Source organism: Malania oleifera, chromosome 3 (assembly GCF_029873635.1).
Source record: "Malania oleifera isolate guangnan ecotype guangnan chromosome 3, ASM2987363v1, whole genome shotgun sequence".
NCBI lineage: Eukaryota > Viridiplantae > Streptophyta > Magnoliopsida > Santalales > Ximeniaceae > Malania > Malania oleifera.
In genome coordinates this window covers 125,858,933-125,879,707 of record NC_080419.1, presented here as the reverse complement: position 1 = coordinate 125,879,707, position 20,775 = coordinate 125,858,933, and the positions used below count along the sequence as shown (strand labels likewise).

At 34.1% G+C, this 20,775-nt stretch overlaps 1 protein-coding gene and 1 non-coding gene across 4 annotated transcripts; one reads left to right on the top strand and one right to left on the bottom strand.

Annotated features, from left to right (window-relative positions):
• Positions 1 to 4,644: 4,644 nt before the first annotated feature.
• Positions 4,645 to 4,747, bottom strand: LOC131152526 (U6 spliceosomal RNA). Its single transcript, XR_009136021.1, has one exon. It is a non-coding gene; the product is annotated as a U6 spliceosomal RNA (small nuclear RNA).
• Positions 4,748 to 12,817: 8,070 nt separating this feature from the next.
• Positions 12,818 to 20,132, top strand: LOC131150363 (BTB/POZ and TAZ domain-containing protein 3). 3 transcript variants are annotated; one of them, XM_058101050.1, is made up of 8 exons: positions 12,919 to 13,164; positions 13,371 to 13,533; positions 13,986 to 14,084; positions 15,018 to 15,405; positions 16,002 to 16,132; positions 17,168 to 17,474; positions 18,301 to 18,614; positions 19,715 to 20,132. In XM_058101050.1, the coding sequence occupies exons 4-8, from the start codon at positions 15,064 to 15,066 to the stop codon at positions 19,842 to 19,844; spliced, it is 1,224 nt and encodes a 407-aa protein (XP_057957033.1). In that variant the 5' UTR covers positions 12,919 to 13,164; positions 13,371 to 13,533; positions 13,986 to 14,084; positions 15,018 to 15,063; the 3' UTR covers positions 19,845 to 20,132. The 3 variants fall into 3 exon arrangements, with proteins under 3 accessions (XP_057957031.1, XP_057957033.1, XP_057957034.1); XM_058101048.1 differs by lacking the exon at positions 13,371 to 13,533 and having other exon boundaries at positions 12,818 to 13,164; XM_058101051.1 differs by lacking the exon at positions 12,919 to 13,164 and having other exon boundaries at positions 13,317 to 13,533.
• Positions 20,133 to 20,775: the final 643 nt, after the last annotated feature.

The following is a 20,775-nucleotide window of genomic DNA, read 5'->3' as shown; positions in this document are numbered from 1 at the left end:
TTCTCTTACTTAATTAAATCCATATATCACGGTTCAAGTTCTTACATGAGACACCTCTCAGTAAAACAGAATAAATTATTGTCTGTGTGTGGCAACATGAGTTTTAATATATCATAACACATTCATTTAATAATTAATTTAACTGAGAAATCATGAAAATTGTATTCATAAACATATGTATATATATATATATATACACACACACACACACACACATTTGCAACCATATATTTTTCTCAAAAATGCTCGTGCTCAATAAGTTTCTCTGTGTACAAAACACAACATGTTTGTTAATGTAGAATCATCATGTCTGTAATGAGGAACCAACTTGAGTGGACATTCTTATATCACCGTCATGTAATAACCCCACATGACCGGACTGTGCGGTCTGAAGGTGAGACTTAACCATGGCTAGCCTACCAGGCTAAGCCAAACTATACGCATTTGTAGTACGATTGGCTGCCTACGCAGCCTAATCCAGACCTAGAGGCGGTCAACATCTTTCAACAGACCCAATCGACTTCCAATACCAACACTCTCCTCGAGTAGTGTGGTTGCACTAACTCAATCACTAGCAACGGTACCGTTCTCTCATGTACATCATTGGTCCATCAGGGTTCTCATTTCCACATCTCAGTGTAAAAACTTTCATTTCTATCATTTCATTTCCCGGTATAATACCGTCATCACATATCTTAGTATCAAAAATATCATGTATGTATTTTGGTATAAAACCGTCATCACATATTAAAATAAAAAATCATATTTCATCATTTCACAATATCTGCCACATTTTCATTATTTCCCATAAACCAGTATAAATCACATTTCATCATAAAATATTCCCACATGTTTATTGTACAGTAACAAAATCATTCCTCATGCCACACAAATTTTAAGTAATATTTCATAATATAATAATTGCCCGGAAAAAATATATGATAATCCAACTATTTTCATATGTCTGATAAGTTAGAAAATCATATAAAATATTTTCATATTCTTGCACTTTAAATTTACTAGTTAATTTCTAAAATATCTGACATAATTTATTCCCCTTACCTTATCCCAAGAGTGGTGCCTATGATGCCCAAACCACCAAACCTCCCTGATTAAAACATTGGTGACTGAAATTGGAACCCACGGATATTTTTCATTATTCAATCGGTGCACGTTTCGCTAAAAAAATTAAGGAGAGAGAGAGTGTGTGGCGAGAGAGAGCACAGAGAGAAGCTGAGAGAGGGTAAGAGCAAAGAGATGAGAGAGAGTGAACTCAGATTACTTTATTATATATATATATATAATTATATTATATTATATTATATAATTAATAATAATTAATTAATTAATAATTATTTTCTTTTTTTTAAATCACTACATTACACACATATTATTTTTGGGGTCGATACACCACACCTAGCACTGCCTTCCGAAACATAAGCCTAATAACTGAGGAAAAAATAGTAAAATAATAATAATAATAATAATAATAATAATAATAATAATAATAATAATAATAATAATAATTTATCATAGGTTCAAGTTCAACTTTGTTTATAATATATGCGTACAAGTTGTCTACATATATAAGGGTGCAATTGTTGGTTTTTTGTCCCACATTGGTGGGAAATGTTTATTAGATTGAAGCTATATAAAGAGCTTCTCTCACCATTTGTAATTACACCTCAAATTTGTAGAATTATAAATAGTAATTGTACTATAGGGTATTTCTAATTACTATTGGTAATTTGAAATTTATCCAAGTTATAATTTTTCTAGAAGTAGTGGATTGATCGTCGGCACCCGAAGACATGAGTAATTTTGTACCGAACCTCGTAAATTCTTGTATTGTTCTTTATTGATGTCTTTTATTATTAGTTTCTGCATTACTTTAGTTTTGATTATGTATTCAATAGCAATAGTTGCAGTATTGGCGGCACAACAATTGGTATCAAAGCCAAGTTGAATAGTGCTGATACAAATCAAGGTGTTTCTCTGTTAGGATCCTTGATTCCATTTTTTATGTCTAAGAAAGACATTGTCAAAGCCAGTGTTCAGAGACCATTACGGTTCAGTCGCTCCCTAGAGGTCGGTCTATCAAAGTGTAATTTTATAGGATATACAGAGTAGACATAGTTATGATAAGTGCGGTACTATACATCCTAGGCCTTTTGTTCTATTAGTTTGCTATTGGATATACAGTTTTGGAATATGGTAGAAACTACAACCCCAACAGCTTCATCATCATCTTCAAAGACGATAGCTAATGCTCGGTTTAAGGTGAAGAAATTTAATGGTACCTATAATTTTGGTATGTGGCAATGTGAGGTAATAGACATCTTGTACCAGCAGGAATTAGATATTGCTCTAGATGATAAACTAGAGGACATGGGCGACAAAGATTAGGAAAAGATCAATCGTCAGGCATGTGGTACAATTCGTTTGTGTCTCGCTAAAAATTAGAAATATTGTATTATGAGGGAGATATCTGTAAAGAAATTGTTGAAGACATTGGAAGATACATTTAAGACCAAGAGTCTAAAAAATCGGCTCTATTTGAAAAATAAATTTTTTCACTTCCAGTATCAACTAAGAATTTCTATAAATGACTACAAAAATGCTTTTAATAAAATTTTGGTTGATTTGTTGAAATTGGATGAAAAGGTCAAAGATGAGGACAATGCTTTATTGTTACTGAATTCTCTCCCTGATGATTATGAGTATCTCACCACCACTTTATTATATGGGAAGGATAAAGTTACTTTTGATGCTATTTGTACTGCATTGATTAATACTGAATGTAGAAAAAAGGATTTGAGGGTCCATAAGGAAACAATAGCAGAAGCACTGACAAAAAGGGGACGTTCCCAGGGTCGTAAACCTGGAAGAATGAATAAATCTTGAGGAAGACCTGCTAAATATGAATGTGCCTTTTGTCATAAGAAAAGACATTGGAAGAAAAATTGCCCTAAATTGAAGCAAAAGAATAAGGGTAAAGTACATTCTAATGCCAATACAACCAAATGTGAGGAGGACAAGGCCTTATTGTTACTGAATTCTCTCCCTAATGATTATGAGCATCTCACCACCACTTTATTATATGGGAAGGATAAAGTTATTTTTGATGCTATTTGTACTGCATTGATTAATACTAAATGCAAAAAAAAAAAGATTTGAGGGTCCATAGGGAAACAGTAGCAGAAGCACTGACAATAAGGGGATGTTCTTAGAGTCATAATGAATAAATCTCGAGGGAGACCTACTAAAGATGAATGTGTCTTTTGTCATTAGAAAATACATTGGAAGAAAGATTGCCCTAAATTGGAGCAAAAGAATAAGGGCAAAGCACATTCTATTGCCAATATAGCCAAATGTGATGGAAGTGAGTCAAATTTTTCTCTTGTTGGAACATCTTCAACACATTACTATGGTGAGTTGATTTTGGATTCTGGTTGTTCCTATCACATGTGTCCCAATAGGGAATAGTTTTCTAATTTTGAAGAATTAGATGGTGGGGTTATTTTTATGGAAAATGATAATACCTGTAAAACTACTAGAATATGTTCAATACAGTTGAAATGTCAAGATGGAACTGTTAAAACCTTGACTGATGTTACATATGTTTCAAGCCTAAATAAAAATATGATCTCATTGGGTGCCTTAGAATCTAAAGGGTTCACTATTACTTTTAAATATGGAACCTTAAATCGGGTGCGCTTGTGGTGATGAAAGGTACTAGGAAAAATAACTTATATTATTTTCAAGATAGTACAGTTATTGGCTTAGTAGTTGTTGTTTCTAATAAAGATGCAAGTTCAAATACAACCAGGTTATGGCATATGCGATTGGCACATGCAGGCGAAAAAATCTTTGCAACAGGTTAAGCAAGGTTTATTGAAGGGTGCAATGGTAGGTAAGCTTGAGTTTTGTAAACATTGTATTCTGGGAAAATAGGCAAGAGTGAAATTTGGCACTACAACCCACCAGACTGAAGGTATATTAGACTACATCCTCACATATGTATGGGGGTCTACCAAAACTACTTCATTGGGTGGTATGCATTATTTTGTCACTTTTGTTAATGATTTAATTTTATAGAAGAATTTGGGTGTATGCTATGAATAATAAAAATGAAGTGTGTGATATTTTCCTTAATTAAGTGGGAAAAGTTGGTTAAAACTCAAATTGGCAAAAATATCAAACGGATCATATTAGATAATGGTGGTGAATACACAAGTGATCCATTTGTGATGGTATGTCAAGATGAAGGTATTGCTCGACACTTTACAGTTAGAAATACACCACAACATAATAGGGTAGCTGTAATGCCCCGACCTAGGTCTGCCAGGGAGCACTACGTCTCTCCTTCTCCATTTGGATCAAACAACAGGGGGACGGGCCTTATCAGACTAATGACTAGCCCCACTAACTAACATGTGTCCTTTTCAGTGTGTTTTGTCCTCACTCACACACTTCCTAAGAAAACTTCCTAGAAGGTCACCCATCCTAAGATTACTCCAAGTCAAGCACGCTTAACCGTGGAGTTCTTTTAGGAAGGCTCCTGAAAAGAAAAGTGCACCTTATTGATATGGGTAGTAACATCTAATCCTTTTTAAGTCTTTCTTCCACAGGGTATCATATTTAAAAAATTTGGACCATTTCTCGATTTGTGTGTGTCATCCTTGCGCAGAGGTCATGCTAATCTTCTCTATATCATTCCAATTTTATTGGATGTCTTTTATATGATATCTCGTGGAAGAAAGGCTTAAAAAGGATTAGATGTTACTACTCATATCAACAAGGTACACCTTCCTTTTCGAGAGCCTTCCCATAAAAACTCCACAATTAAGCGTGCTTGGCTTGGAGTAAACTTGGGATAGGTGACCTTCTAGGAAGTTTTCTCAGGAAGTGTGTGAGTGAGGACAAAACACATTGAAAAGGACACGTGTTGGTCTTTGGGGCCAGTCATTAGTTCGATAAGGCCCGCCCCCTGTTGTCTAGTTCAGGTGGAAGAGGAGAGACGCAGTACTCCCTGACAGACCCAGGTCGGGGCGTTACAAAATGGTATCAAAGCAATTACCAAGCTGAAAGTGTGATGAGATTCACATCATCTGGGTTTGGAATGTGGGTTCCCAACGAGAACATTGCGTTTTGTAAGTGGGAGAGAATGTGATACCCCGTGAAAGAAAGACTTAAAAATGATTAGATATTACTACCCATATCAACAAGGTGCACATTTCTTTTCAGGAGTCTTCTCATAAGAACTCCACGGTCAAGCATGCTTAGCTTGGAGTAATTTTGGGATGGGTGACATTCTAAGAAGTTTTCTCATGAAGTGTGTGAGTGAGGACAAAACACACTGAAAAGGATACGTGTTAGTCTATGGGGCCAGTCATTAGTCCGATAAGGCTCACCCCCTATTGTCTGGTCCAGGTGGAGAAGGAGAGACGCAGTGCTCCCTGGCAGACCCAGGTCGGGGTGTTACAGTAGCAGAGTGCATGAATCGGACTTTGTTAGAGAAACTTCGATGTGTACTGTCTAATGCTGGGTTAGACAAAAAGTTTTGGGTTGATATTGTTAGGTATGCGTGTCATCTCATCAACCGTCTACCATCATCTGCTATTGAGGAAAAAACACCCTATGAGGTATGGTCTAAAGAACCTGCTAATGATTATGATTCTTTACATGTATTTGATACTGTTGTTTATTATCATGTTAAAGAATCTAAGTTGGATCCTAGAGCCAAGAAAGCAATATTTTTGGAGATTAGTGGAGGAATCAAAGGATACTGTCTTTGGTGTCTAAAGAAAAAAAAAAGATATTCTAAGCAAGGATATGACTTTTGATGAACTTGCGATAATAAAGAAAACAATATGCAAGGAGTCAACAGTTAAAGAAAATACTAGTAGTACTCAACGGTAGGTGGAGGTTGAGACAATTTTGGGAAATTAACTTATTGAGAAATGAGGTTACACAATGTAACTCTCTAGTTATAGTGGGGAATAATGTACAAGAAGAGGAGATTTCAATCTAATATTCTTCACAACAAGAATCAATTGTCTCTTAACAGCCAAGAAGAGAAATTCGAAAACCTACTCGGTATATTGACATAATATCATATGCGCTTCCAGTTGTAGATGATAATATTCCTTACACTTTCAAAGAAGCAGTAAGGAACTCCGAATCAAACAAATGGAAAAAAACGATGAATAAAAAAATGAAGTCTCTTCATAAGAATCAGACTTGGGAGTTAGCCCAACTGTCCAAGGGTAATAAAGCAATTGGTTGTAAATGGGTTAGAAAGATTTCCAGATGCAAATAATATTCGCTTCAAAGTTAGATTGGTAGCTAAGGGCTACACACATAAGGAAGGTATTGATTATAATGAGGTATTTTCTTTAGTTATTAAACATTCTTCCATTCAAATTTTGTTGGCTTTGGTAGCATAATTTGATCTTAAACTTGTTCAACTTGATGTAAAATCACATTTTTACATGGTGATTTGGAAGAGGAAATCTATATGACTTAGTCAGATGGATTTAAGGTTGCTAAAAAATAAAATTGAGTATGCAAACTAGGAATGTAGTTGTATGGTTTAAAATAGTCTCCAAGACAGTAGTCAAACAATTTCATCAGTTTATGATTAGTCAAATACATTAGAAATAAACATGATCATTGTATTTATTTTTGCAAACTACAAAATAGATCTTTTATATATTTACTATTGTATGTTGATGATATGTTGATAACTTCAAAGAATAGGGAAGAAATCAACAAACTAAAAAATCAGTTAAATCAAGAGTTTGAGATGAAAGATCTTGGTGAAGTAAAGAAGATACTTGGCATGGAGATATGCAGAGATAAAATAAGAGGAAAAATCAATTTGACTCAGAAACAATATTTAAAGAAGGAAGTACAAAGTTTTGGCATGTCTAAGCAGTCAAAACCAGTTAGCACTCTGCTTGCTCTTCACTTCAAACTTAGTGCATCTTTATCTCCTAATTCATATGGGGAACGTAAGTATCTGTCACAAGTTCCTTATGCAAGTTCAGTTGGTAGTCTAATGCATGCAATGGTTTGTACAAAACCTGATATTTTACAAGCTGTTAGTATGGTAAACAGGTATATGCATGATCTGGGTAAAGGACATTGGTAAGCAGTGAAATGGATTTTACAATACATTATGAATACTATTGATGTTGGTATAATATTTGAGAAAAATAATGCTATTTATCAACATGTTGTTGGATATGTGGATTTTGATTTTGCAGGTGATCTGGATAAACATCGATTAACTACTAGATATGTATTTAATAGTCATGTGAGTTGGAGATCTACCCTATAGTCTACTATTACTTTGTCTACGACAGAAGCAGAGTATATGACAGCTTCATAGGTTGTTAAGGAAGCTATTTGTAATAACCTAAAAAAAAAATTATTAAAAAAATATATTGATTAATTAAAATTATTAATCAATCAATTAATTAAACATTATTCAATTAATGTATTAAATAAACAAGAAAAAAGAAATAGTATGAAAAAAAATCATTATTAATTAATTAATGAATTAATTAAATTTTATTAAATTAAATAAATAGATAAATAAATAATAGTAAAAAAAATGGAATATAGATATATATATATATATATATATATATATATATGTAAGTTTAATATATGTATATATAAAAGTTAAAGTATAATATATATATATATATATTTATATATATAAAAGTTATCTTTAAGTAAGTAAGTAAAAGAAAAAAAAAAAAAAAGATGAAAGCCTTCTCACGTCTCTCTCTCTTAATCTCTCTCTCTGCAACTCTCTCAGCCTCCGTCGCCTCTCCGTCTCCGCCTCTCTCTCTCCCCTCATTTCTCAATGAATACTCAATCGATTGGGAAACGAAAGGTGCCATTGGGTTCCTAACTCCGCCATCGACATTTCCACTAGAGCGGATTTGTCGTAGGAACGACTTAGGTATTATTCCTGGGGAAAGATAATTTTTTCCTAATTTTTTAATTTCTAGTTAAATCTGCCATTGAATCGACAATCAGACACCACCACGGGGTCCTAGTTGACGCAGGTAATTTTTCAATTGGGGTTTTCTAGGCCCTACTCCAAAGCGAGAGTGGGATTTGAAAAATTCGGTAATTTGGCTAAATTTAAGGGTATATTTATTTATTTAAGAATTATAGCCCTAAGAAATATTTAAATAATATTTTATTCAAGAATAATTTATTGGAGTTAGGAATTTTTGATTCAGGATCTGGTTGAGCGCCGCAGGTATTTTTCGGAATCCCTGTTGACGTAGTTAACCAGGTGAGGGGAAAAATATATATTAAATCAAAATTTTTATGAATTTAATAGAAAAATAAATTGTGTTATATGTACGTGTATATTTTTCAGTATGGGTAAAATGTCAACTGTTTAAATTATATTTTTTTCGAGTTTAAGGCTATTTATTAGATATGTATATACGAAAATGAACTGATGAAAGTGGGAAATATTTTCAAAATAATTAAGTAAGAAATGAAAGGTATTTTCAGTATATAAACATTAAATGTTGGTTGGCTTATTTTACAGGCAGTGAATGAATTTTATTACTAAATTGTATGGCATGAGATTCTGTGCAAATATATGTTAAATATATGAGATGCAGACTAAGTAAGTAAAGTAATGAAAATAAAATATGATATGGACAATGTTGCTTGTGTATGTTAATACAACCATGTAAAGGTACAACAGCTGAAAGACAGCCATGTTAGCAGATCTAGTACACTTCTGTGTAGACTAACTGATGACAGCTAAAAAGAGTTGTATTAGTAGATCTAGCACGTTTCTACGTAAACTAACTGATGATGGCTAAAGACCAGCTGTAGTACGAAGTAATGAAATGAAATGACGATGAAATAATAATAAAATGAAATGACAAAGATAAATGATGTAAATGGGAAAGAAGCACTTAAAGTGAAACGAAATGCAAAGTTAAGTTATGAACATGAATGAATGTGCATGAATGTATAATGACAGAAAGAATGATGTATTATGATATTAGAAATGCATATGTACGTAGAACATGTTACGATTGGGCGAGGCATACTCTTCGCTTGAGGGCTTGCTGAGTAAGGCGAGTGCACTAGTAGCTTCAGATATGGCAGTAGCTGCATAACACATTAGGGCAGAGGGAATCTACTTGTATGGGCGGGTAGAATTTCCTATCCTTAGGCCATTTGCCGGTAAACTATTGTTGAATGCGTGAGTACGGGATTAATTTAACACTTGAGGGCTTACTAAGTAAGGTGAGTGCCCTGGTATGCTTAAACCGTGACCTTTGGGTTGCTAAATGTATCAGAGCAGAGGGGTGCTACTTGTATGGGCAGGTAATCACCCCTATTCTTGGGTAATCTCGTGGGTTAAACATTTGCATGTGTTTGTTTAGGATCAGAAAATGACTTTTAGTATTATGTTAATGATTTGCAAATATTATAAAATGATATGTATAATCTCATGATGGTCACACGCTGAGTTTAATATATTGTTTCTTCCCTTACTAAGATGTGTCTCACCCGAATATGAATTCATTTTTTTCAGGATTTCTCAGGATCGAGCTTTGAGAGCTCGAGATTTTATAACATTTTTGGAAGATATAAGAAAAATGGTATATTTTTATGTTAATTCTGATATGTATATTTTATGTTTTAACTCAGTTATGAAAGGATAGTTGTGAAACATACTGGTATTAGTGAATAATGTTTTGGAGACATGTATATATTTGAATACTGGTGGATGATTAATTTATTATGGTTGGTAGTTAGAATTAGTAAACTCTGATATTATGTTATATGGAGATTATGATTATATTTCCGCTGCATTAATTATGGATTATGTATTATCAGGGATTTTATCAGGTATAACGCATCGGACCCGGGTTTAAAGGTTCGGGGCATTACACTATTTAACTGCAGGGTTTACTTAAAAATTTAGTAGTTGTTTAGAAGCACATTACTGTGTTATGTGATAGCCAGAGTGCTATTTATTTGGCAAAGAACCAAATCTACCATGCACAAATGAAGCACATCAATGTTCATTTTCACTCTAGGGGTGTCCGGCACAACAGCAATGACTGACCCCCTTCTCCAACTCGTAGAAAGAGTTGACCAGTAGCCAATCAACCTCGTCAAAGTTACATAACTGGTTCACCAACATTTCAAAGAATGTGGGGTACGACTCGGCGCCGTCACCAGCGACAACACGTCTTCGTTGCCCATCTCTTAATCTAAGGTTCCTTCAAATATAGAATTAATGTTGCGTTTGAAAGTACGAATTTCAGATTTTAACTTTTGATTTAAATAGATTTAAATAAATTCAGTAATTTCAGATTTTAACTTTTGATTTAAATAGATTTAAATAAATTCAGTACAATTTTATATTATATCTTATCTAAATCTAATATAAATTCAAACTAATGTCTTACCAAACCGAATATTAGATTGCATAGAAGGTGACCTCCTCATCCAACATTTCCTTTAGTTTAGTTTTTTTTTTTCAGAAGGCAAACATATGACAATTCAACTCATTGGCTAATAAATATTCACTTTATTTTAAAATTTTAAAATATATTTTATCTTATTTTAGCGAAAACTATTCCGTCCAAAATTTATATATTAAGAAAAGTGGGGGCAATCCCTTTAAAATAAATAAATAAATTTAAAGGGTATTTTGGGTATTGGCCACACTAATACTACTTTTGTATAGGATCGCACGAGCTTACGTGGCATCCTTTAAACGCGTAGTTGTCAAAATTCCGTGGCAAACTCCCACTTTTCAACGATGATCTTACGCAGTGGGTGGGCCCTGGCGGCCGACCCACTTTAATCGAGGCCCGTAGAAACCCACACGTGTTCGTCGTTCGTCGCTCAGACGTCCAGGCTCAACTGCGTGGGCCCACCACAGTATGGGCTCACCGTCAGGCCCATTCTCACCGGTTGGAACTTTGCGCCCGGACAAAAGCCTGCCCACTCCAATTCCCCAATGCCCCTTCCTCTGGTACACCCCACGCCCACGCTTTTTCAAAATATCGTGTCGTATTGTATCGCCGATCAAAAACTCGAGGTCAAGGTCAATTTGGGGATACGTCACCATCGTTCTTCAGTTTGGAAAATAGTGCTCACCCCGGGTTAAGAATATGAGTGAGTCATTGCTGCCAACTGGACTTAATTCTAATTGGATTTGAGTAGGAATTATTTAAATATTTTAAATATAAATTATTTAAATATTTTAACGGGTTGAGTTCAAGTTTAGTAATAGTATTCTAATCAAGTTTCGAGTTTAATCATATTTTTTATTTTAATTTTTATTTTTTATATTATATATTTTATAAATATATTTAATATTATATGTATATTATATATATTTGTGTACTTTTAATATTAATTTATAATTAAATCAAACTTGAGTTTTATAAACTTATAGTCGAATTGTGTTTGAGTTTAACAATTATACAATTGATCAAGTTTGCGTTAAATTTTGAACTTTATATTTTAAGTCAAGTTCAAATATTTTACTTTATCGACTCGGCTCGACTCGAATACACACCTATCTCGAGTTATGTGGCATGAACAAATTCAATGAAGAGTTAAAAAATAGGTCATATAGGAGGATCAATGTGTTCGTTTAATCAAGTCTTTTTCAATTAATGAAATTGTCTCAATCAATGAGTACCATCTATTAGGGCTCACATATAATTTGGTGAGATTTACTATTCGAAGCAATCTCATTGACTGAGAAGGTCTGATAAGGGCATCACATAAAAAAGAAAATATTTCCTAAGAATATTTTGAACTTGAGAGTATTGTGTATGTTCCTAAGAATGCTACAAGAAAATCAAACAAAAATATTTTTATGAGACCAAAATTTTATTTTTGGAAATAATATTTTCAAAAATGTTATTACGTGGAACTAAAGAAGTTATTCAACATTTTGTCATGTGACCACGCATTTAGTGTTAACATATTTATTATAAAAAAATTGTTAATTTTATCAAATTTAGTTACTAAACTGAAAAATAAGTGAGACTCAAACATCTGGTATATTGCCACACGAAAGTGTCAGCTCTTTTCATAAAAGAGGGACACACTAAAATATGCATAAAAAATTAAAGATAGAATTCGAGACTTAATTATTATAATGAGGAGGCATGACTTGTAAACTCGAAATAAAAAATTATGTTCAATTATGAAAATAAGATTTACATTATGTGTAACTTACAAAATATTTTTGTTCTAGAAATAGACCCATCCATAGTAATAACAAAATTTGTCTACATTTAATAAGGAAACACTGCCAATGAGAAACCCTTAACTATCCAAAAAAAAAAATAACACTGTAGGTTCACATGTCAAATTTAAAGTTGTCCATTAAAATTGTGAAGCAATAATTAATTTCAGTATACTTTGTTGTAACGTGACAAAATTGCTACTCATTATATTAATCTCTTTTTTAAATCTACATAAATCTAGATCAAAGATTTTAAACCTCGGCTTTGCCCTTTACATCGCATTCTTATCAGGCTCGTTTTAAGTAAAGGGGAAGATTTTACACATGATGTTTAGTAGATTACTCATTTGAATATGAGTTATAACTCAATAAAATGTCAAAATTAGTCTTAAGAATTACTATTTTTCATTTGAGATAATATCTTAATATTTAAGTGAAAAAAGATAAAGAAACGATTTCATTATTTTAATAAATTAATTGAGTGTCTAAATTGTTGAGAACATCGTTGTTTAAAATGGGATGTGATTACTATGCTAATTTGCCACTTCACCCATGACTATCACGGGCTGAGCACGTGCGAGATGAGCTCACGACCTGATACGAAATGTCTATTCTATCTAGAAGGAGATGATGAATTCATCAAAATTGCGTTGGAATTTATATCTACTCCCCTTCGTTCTCACATCAAACTACTTCATCCAGAAAAAAACAAAGCATTCACATTTAATAATTTCTTCAATTAACAATAAATGAATGTACGTGGTTGAAGATCACATTGGGTTCCCCAATCTCTGCACTTTCCTTTCCTCTCAATCAATTCATTTTCCAAGGATTTGACTCACGCAGTTTTCGTAATCTGTGGATTCGATATCAGCGACGCGATTGAGGTATCTTGCTCATCCGATCTCTTCTTGTAACTGCCTCAACATCCGATTTTCCTGCTTTTTTTATTTTATTTTCTTTTTTTATAAATTTCTCCCGACTGTTTTAGGCCTAGACGGCGTAGTTGTCAAGCGAGCTGTGTTCAATCAATGCGTTCGAAGAGATTTTAGTTTTCTTGATGCTTTTTTTTTTTTTTTGAATTTTGTTTCAGTATCTGTGTTTGCGGAGACTTAAATCCGAGCTCAGTTTGGTTGCAAAGAAAAAGAAAGAGTTTTCTGCTTCAGCTCTTGAAAATTTCTCCTTGACGCTTTTTTTAGACGTTTGAAGAGTTTATGATATAGTTGTCAACACAGACTATAGTCAATTCAATCGAGGCAATTTCAATTTTCCTGCTCTTCTTTATTCTGGATTTTGTTTCCTTATACGTTTATGCGGCGATTTTGAGTTCATCTGAGCTTAGTTTCGTCGCCTAGGAAATAAAAGGGAAAGAAATCCAAGTGCAGAAGTTCTAGATTTTTTTTTTTTAAAAGATAAATCAATAAATCAATCGACGAGTTGGCTCAAGTTGAAATGAATTATGCTTATGAGTTAAATGTCCTTCTCTCTCTCTCTCTCTCTCTCTCTCTCTCTCTCTCTCTCTCTAAATGTACATCTTTCCTCCATTTGTAATCTGTTGGTTACCTTTTCATTCAGAAGTATTTTTCCTATGAAATTGTGAAGATGTCTATAAATTTTTTTTAGCATTTCATGGCTAAGGTACTATTTTTCGTCTTAATTACTGATCGCTTTTGTTTTTTTTTTTTCTTTTTCCAAATTCCCTTTTCAGGTTCCCTAAGTTTATAGTGTCATTATATTTCTATTATAGCTAGATCGGGCATATCTCGAATTTTTAAGGAGATTTGCAGGTTGCTTCGTTGCTTCAAAGGTATGCTTGATTTGTTGGAGACTCTCTCTCTCTCTCTGCGTGGGTGGGTGTGTGTTATCTATGAGGATTCACAGGAAAATGAAATCAAAATGGGAACTGCTTGGAATTCAAACTTTTCATATTTTTTTTTCTCTCGCAAAATGGTTAATCCAAATAGAACTTGTTGAGGTTCCCTCTATTTATACTGACTGTGATATCTCCCAGTATATATATTTTCAGTCAGTTTTATCCAATTTTTTTTATTTCAAAATTTACAATATATTTCAGTTAGAAAATATACATTCCTACATTTCTTTGTTATTCAATTAGCCAGGCTAGTAGATTGCTAGTAGCATTTTTTTTTGTGGATTCCTTTATTTTATTTACTTTTACGCTATGATTATCCCTTCAACATTTCGTTTGCACTTCATGGACTAATTCCTTCATGGTATATCCAATCCTGATCATGAATGTCATAATGGGAATAACATAAATTTGTGCACAAGCATATACTATGCCCATTTGTCAGCTTTAGATTTCAGTAAATTGGCACCATGACACGTTAGGTTGATGTGATGATGACAACTTTTTTACTTTTAATTATGATAATAATGAATTGTAGGGTCATGCATATTCTTGATGGTTAAGATTTCCCAGAAATAAGTGTTATGGGCGTCAAAACAAATCTGTGCCTTTAAAGCAAGGAATTTCATTGTTCCTCTCTTTAGCAAACTTGAGGGAATTTTGTTCAAGCCCAAGAAAAGGCTACTTTTGATTCTTTTCCTTTGATACTATAAGCTTTCACACCTAATATAATCTGTTGAAAATTCTTGAAGGGAAGGTCCAAGGTGCTTAGATTAGTTTTAGTTTGACACGTCCATAATTGATTTCTGACGTGCTTCATTTTCTTTATATGGATTAATTGGTTTTGAATATCTTATATTTCCTGTGCAGCTCTTCTAGTTACTTTATTCTGAACATACGTAGACATAAATAGTAGATGGCTTCACCAGATCTTGATTCTTCTTGGCTGTCCTCAGCTGGCGAATCCTTCAATGGATCTTTTAACATACGCATAGAGGAAGTGAATCCGGCCGATATTTTACTTGTGCCGAGTGCTTCTACCTCCTCCCTAGGCTACACTTCTAATCTCCCAAAACCGCCTCCACTTCCTGGTAAAACCCCTGCGAGAACAAATAATCCTAGAATACCTAGAGACTGTAGCTTTGTGCCAAAAGAAACAAAGGATGCATGGGACAAGCTCTTCAAGGAAGGATTTGGTGCAGACGTCCTTATTATCACTGAAGACGAGGCAGTTATTCCAGCTCATTTCAGTGTTCTGGTGAGTAAATTCAACTCCCTTTATGCTTCTCTTTGGTTTGAGTTAGCTTAAATTGCTTCTAAACATTCGTGGATGGCCTATTGATTTTTCAGTTTAAGTAGTTTACTAGGATTTAGGAGAAATTGGATACATTCATGATTTAAAAAATTATCCTTTTTTGGAATTTTGACATATTTTTTAAGACAGTGTTTGATTGAAAATAGATGTAGGTATTTTTTTTATCATTATGATTTATTTTTTGAAAAGGGGAGGAAAAGGACTTTTAAATTTGATCATATGGAGGGCCCAGCCATATTTGCCCAAGTGGTTAGGGCAAAGTTGGGTCTTTGTGACCCCAAGGTGTCTTGTTCAATTCCTCACTTGTGGTTTGCCTAGTGAATTACTAGAGATGCATTAGTGGGGAGCGACAATATTTTCATCCCCTGATTTGATACCACTTGAGTGGATTTGAAGGGTTTGCCTAAGTAGGAGTTCTGGATCATCCAAAAAAAAAAAAAATCACATGGAAGTTCTGTTACTTAGCAGATGGTCTGTTTGGGAGATGCTGTTCCTGCATTAGTTTGGGAATATTGCTTGACTTGAGCTGTTATGTGCAGAGTATTGCATCACCAGTGCTTGGCAATTTCCTTCAGCAATTAAAAGTTAAGAATGGCTCAAGATATATCAAGATTCCAGGGATGCCTCATGAGGCTGTGAATGCATTTGTCCGTTTCCTCTACTCATCCCGGTTGGTTGCAAGTCTCTTGCTTTGCATTATGTATTCTTCCCTAAAGTCTTTTAATCATGTTGTTTCTAGTTATTGTTGTCATTTCAATAAATTTCCTCTTTGCTCTTCTTTCCTACATGAAGTAATGAAAGCCTATTGAATTTTGGTGCTTTGGAAGGTGTAAAAATTTTATTTTAATTCCACCAGCTTCAAACTGAGGGCCCCCATACATTGTCAATTTATCCCTAGGTTTTTTAAGTCTCCCAACTGAATCATTTTGTTTGGTTTTGCCAATATTGAGCGGTGCAAGTACATGGGCTGTTAGGATGTTAATCTAAGAAGCTACAGTGGGATAAGTTGTCTTTCTGTTCAATAGTTGTCCAATAATGGTCATAATAAAAGTTTGCTAATGACTGTGTATTGTGATGTATTTGACTTGACAGACCTTCTGTTATGTGTTTATTTGTTTATTTAAAATTGAGCAGGTATTCAGTGTTAACTAATTTGTTACCTTAGACTAGCCTAATTTTTAGCTGTTGATTTTGCGTGTTGTTTAAAAGGTGAAGAGGGTGAAGAATATTAGTTTGCCAGAGTATTTGTATTGAGATGGGCTCTCAGTTTCTTATTGATGCAACTGTCAGCATCAGAATCCTAAATGACATCAACTTCAGTTTCTTTTGGGTTTGCCATGGTTTCCTATATATCGGCCAGCCATTGACACTGTTTTCACATCAAAGCACGATCTGTTTTTCATTGCATTTTTGTGCACGAAATGCATATGCAACTTGCCATGCTGTCTAAATAGCATTCTACCTTCTGAGGAGGTACGAATTGCTGACAGGAGCATGGCGTCCTAGGTATTGGCATCCTAGGTATCATATTCTCTTTCCAAAAGAAATTTGGAATGTCTAATTTGAAAAATTTTCCTTTTAGTTTGTAAAAATACCAGGACGAGCTAAGAGAGCACTTGTTTCTTTTATCAAAGTACCTGGTAAATCTGTTATGGCTGTGATGGATAAAATTCTCAGACGTATCTTGTATCATGTCCTCATGCAGTTTTGAAGAAGAGGATATGAAGAAGTTTGTTCTCCACTTGTTGGTTTTGTCACATACATACTCAGTTCCAGCCCTGAAAAGGGTTTGTATACACTTTCTGGAGCAGGGTTTGCTGACCAAGGACAATGTGATAGATGTGCTTCAGTTGGCTAGGAACTGTGATGCACCACGGCTCTCCTTAATCTGTGTCCACAAGATTGTGAAGAATTTCAAAATTATATCTTCAACAGAAGGATGGAAAGTAATGAGACGTGGTAATCCTGCACTAGAACAGGAGCTTCTAGAGTTTGTTGTTGAAGCAGATTCGGTAAGTTCTTTTTCTAACATCGTAGGGAGTTTCATTGGTTAACTAATAATCACTGCCTGAATGTCCAGCCCCAGCTGTGTGAATCTGCTGAGATAATGTACCTGTAGATTTATGTGCATTTTCGACTTCATTTAATGCTTGCTTTAGCTGTCTGGTCACCTCTAAATACCAATCAGTAGTTGGTTTTGATCCAAGATATCTCAATGGAATTTCATCATCTTCTTATGAAGGATCTCCAACTTTCCTTTTAAGGGTGTTGAACCATGATTAATGTTTTTGTCATGCACATGTAAAATCTTTTGGTGAATTTATCAGAGGATTTTCAAAGTAAAATATTTATGTGCGCGCGTGTGTGTGCACATAAGAGAGAGAGTTTGCTTGTTCAATTTGAAGTGCAGTATCTTTTCCCATTTTATTTCATTTTTCCATTATATTTCAATTTATTCTGGAATAAGAAAGTTGTTTTTCTGTTATGATTTTAACTCTGAAAAGAATTGTTTAACCCCTGATTCCCAGAGTGTATTTTTGGCATTATTATTTGGTCAAAATGAAGTTATTTTGTCTGAACTCTTTAACTTCCTTTTAATTTTCCAAAACTGTAGACAATTTTTGGACCAGAATATTGTTGCATTAACACCATTTCTTAAGAGTTAGTACAAGAAATGCTGTTGTAATTTTAGTGGAGGAAAATTTCTGGACAGCAACCAACAAGTTAAACCTTGCCCCATTTTCCCCATATTTGTAATAACCTGAATAGTTCATCATTTATTTTTCTTTTCTGTTCAATAGAGGAATTTGGGATCATAGTTTCAGTTTTTCTTTTCAGAGAAAACAAGACAGACTGAGGAAAATTGAAGAGAGGCGGGTGTACTTGCAACTATATGAAGCAATGGAAGCACTACTTCACATATGCAGGGATGGATGTAGGACAATTGGGCCTCGGGACAAAGTGTTAAGAGGAAACCAGGTTGCTTGCAGTTTTCCAGCCTGCAAAGGGCTCGAGTCTCTGGTACGACACTTTTCCAATTGCAAGACTCGGGTTCCTGGCGGATGTGTTCATTGCAAGCGCATGTGGCAGCTTCTTGAGCTGCATTCCCGCATGTGCAATGAGCCTGAATCTTGCAAGGTTCCTCTTTGTAGGTAAGCATTAGCTTTCACTAGCCACTGATTAGCTCATATCCGGATAATGCGATGAAAGCTCACCCCATTAAAAAGAAATCTAGAAACATTAACAAAACCAAGACACAGCAAAAGAGAATAAGAGAGAGGTAAAAAATTTAGAACCATATTGCATGCTAATGTCAACTGTCTGGCTGGCATGTTGAGAGCATTTGGGCATCACTGGGAAACAATTTCATTCCCTTTCTTTTTCTTTGGCGTTCCACCACTTTTCTCGCAGAACAGAATCATTTATGGGGAACATATTTTGTTTTGCATGTGGAAAGAAAAATTTGGTGCTGGGAATTTGAAATTGTGAGAATTTGAATAAGACTCTACACAAGTACACAGTTTTGCATTAAACTTTGTTCAAATTCAAAATCTCCCATTTGAACTCCAAGGCAATGTTGTGAGAAAAAGCAAAATCATACTTTAGTTATTAAAACAGGGGCAGGACCACATAAAATTTATCACCTCGTTTAATTGCCATATATTATTGAATTATTGAGGCTCAATAATTGAAGTAGCCTTATGAAGTATAATTCTCTTTCTGTGATAAGCTTTATTCCATGACCTCAAGACTCCTTTTGGATTAAAGAAAGGAAAAGGAAAAGAAAGTACGATGGAAATGAAATAAATCAATCTTCTTGTATTTTTCTCTGTTACCTCAAACGAGATTAAGAATGAAGACCCATTCAAATATGATTGAAAAATAAGAAAAATTAAATGTTGATGGCTTGTAAAATAAAAATATATTTTGTTCCTTTTCAGTTTCCGTAATTAGCAAACAAAAAAAGTGAATTCCTTCATATTTTTTCCTCGAGTGTTAAAGGGAGCCAAATATGTTGAAACCGATAATCATCATCATCGCCTTCCTCTTCCTCACCTTGTTTTGTTTCTCCTCATCTGACCCTTTCCTCTTTTTTCAGTCTTATGGGGGGAAGGGAGGAGGGCAGGTTTTGTTAATACTCATTGTACCCAACCTCCCCCTCGAAGTAGACAGATACTGATTTGTAATACAAGCAAGATGCCTGGAATTTCATCTTACTCATAATGCATTGCCTTTCTATTGTTGTGTGCAGACATTTCAAAATAAAAATGCAGCAGCAGAGCAAGAAAGATGAAACAAAGTGGAGACTGCTGGTTAGTAAGGTGATGGCAGCTAAAAATGCTCTGGGGCCATTTGCAGCTCGTCGATCAGCAATATTGTGACCTCGACAGTTTACCTTTTTCCCTGGTGAATAAACATTTCCATCGGTTTGATAGAAACGCTGGGAAATTTATTCTTTTTTTTTTGTTCTTTAGAAGAAGGATATTGTGAAGTTGTGTTGTTGGGGATGGTACTAGGTAATGCTGTCTGTGTCATTTTCTTCTCCATGGAGAGGGAAAAGATACTTGTAAAGTAAAATAAATTGATTGTAATATTTGTTTGACAATTGCCATGATGATGTAAATCCTCTTCGATTGGAAAATTCCAAATAAACTGTGTAATTTCCGGCATCCCTGTTTTATGGTAACAAACAACTGCCGATGAGATCGGTATGCAATTTTAATTATTGTAATTATTATATTTTCTTGAATTATTAAAATTTTATTTAATCATCATTACACTAAATTTAGATGAAAATTACAGTATTTTAAATCTATAATTGTAATTTGAAATTTTTTTTTTTTTTTACTATTTTTCAGTTTCTATTTCTAAGTTTCATTTGGAAGTAATGATCAAGATTGCCTTAAAATTTCTTAGGACTGCCAAAAAATGATGGTAAAGAACTATTCCCTTCTTTATAAGCTCTCTCAAAAATGTTAAAAGGCTTTTTGTTATTATTTTTATTTGTTGTATCCTATTTTCATTGGAGGGAGTAGACTTTTTGATAAATCATTTGTATATAGAAGGAAACAAAGTGGCAGATGCTTCGGCTCCACAAGGTGCGATGAGGAGAAATAGTTTGTTTACAAATAGTAGTCAACTTCCTAACGTTATCAATGGTTTGTATAAAATGGAGAAGATGGGTACGACTTATATGAAATATGTTTAGCTGATTTCCTGTTAGTATTGGTTTATGCTTATATGAGGCTTTTTTCTTTTGTTTGTTTTGTTGCATGTGATGTTTTATTAGTTTGTAGGTCCCTATTTTGTTTT

Bases quoted from the DNA above. Each gene is read 5' to 3' on its own strand.
- LOC131150363 (XM_058101048.1), top strand. From the start codon at position 15,064: ATGGCTTCACCAGATCTTGATTCTTCTTGGCTGTCCTCAGCTGGCGAA. The intron at 15,406-16,001 runs GTGAGTAAATTC...TGTTATGTGCAG, and splicing joins CAGCTCATTTCAGTGTTCTG to AGTATTGCATCACCAGTGCT. The intron at 17,475-18,300 runs GTAAGTTCTTTT...TTTTCTTTTCAG, and splicing joins TTGTTGTTGAAGCAGATTCG to AGAAAACAAGACAGACTGAG.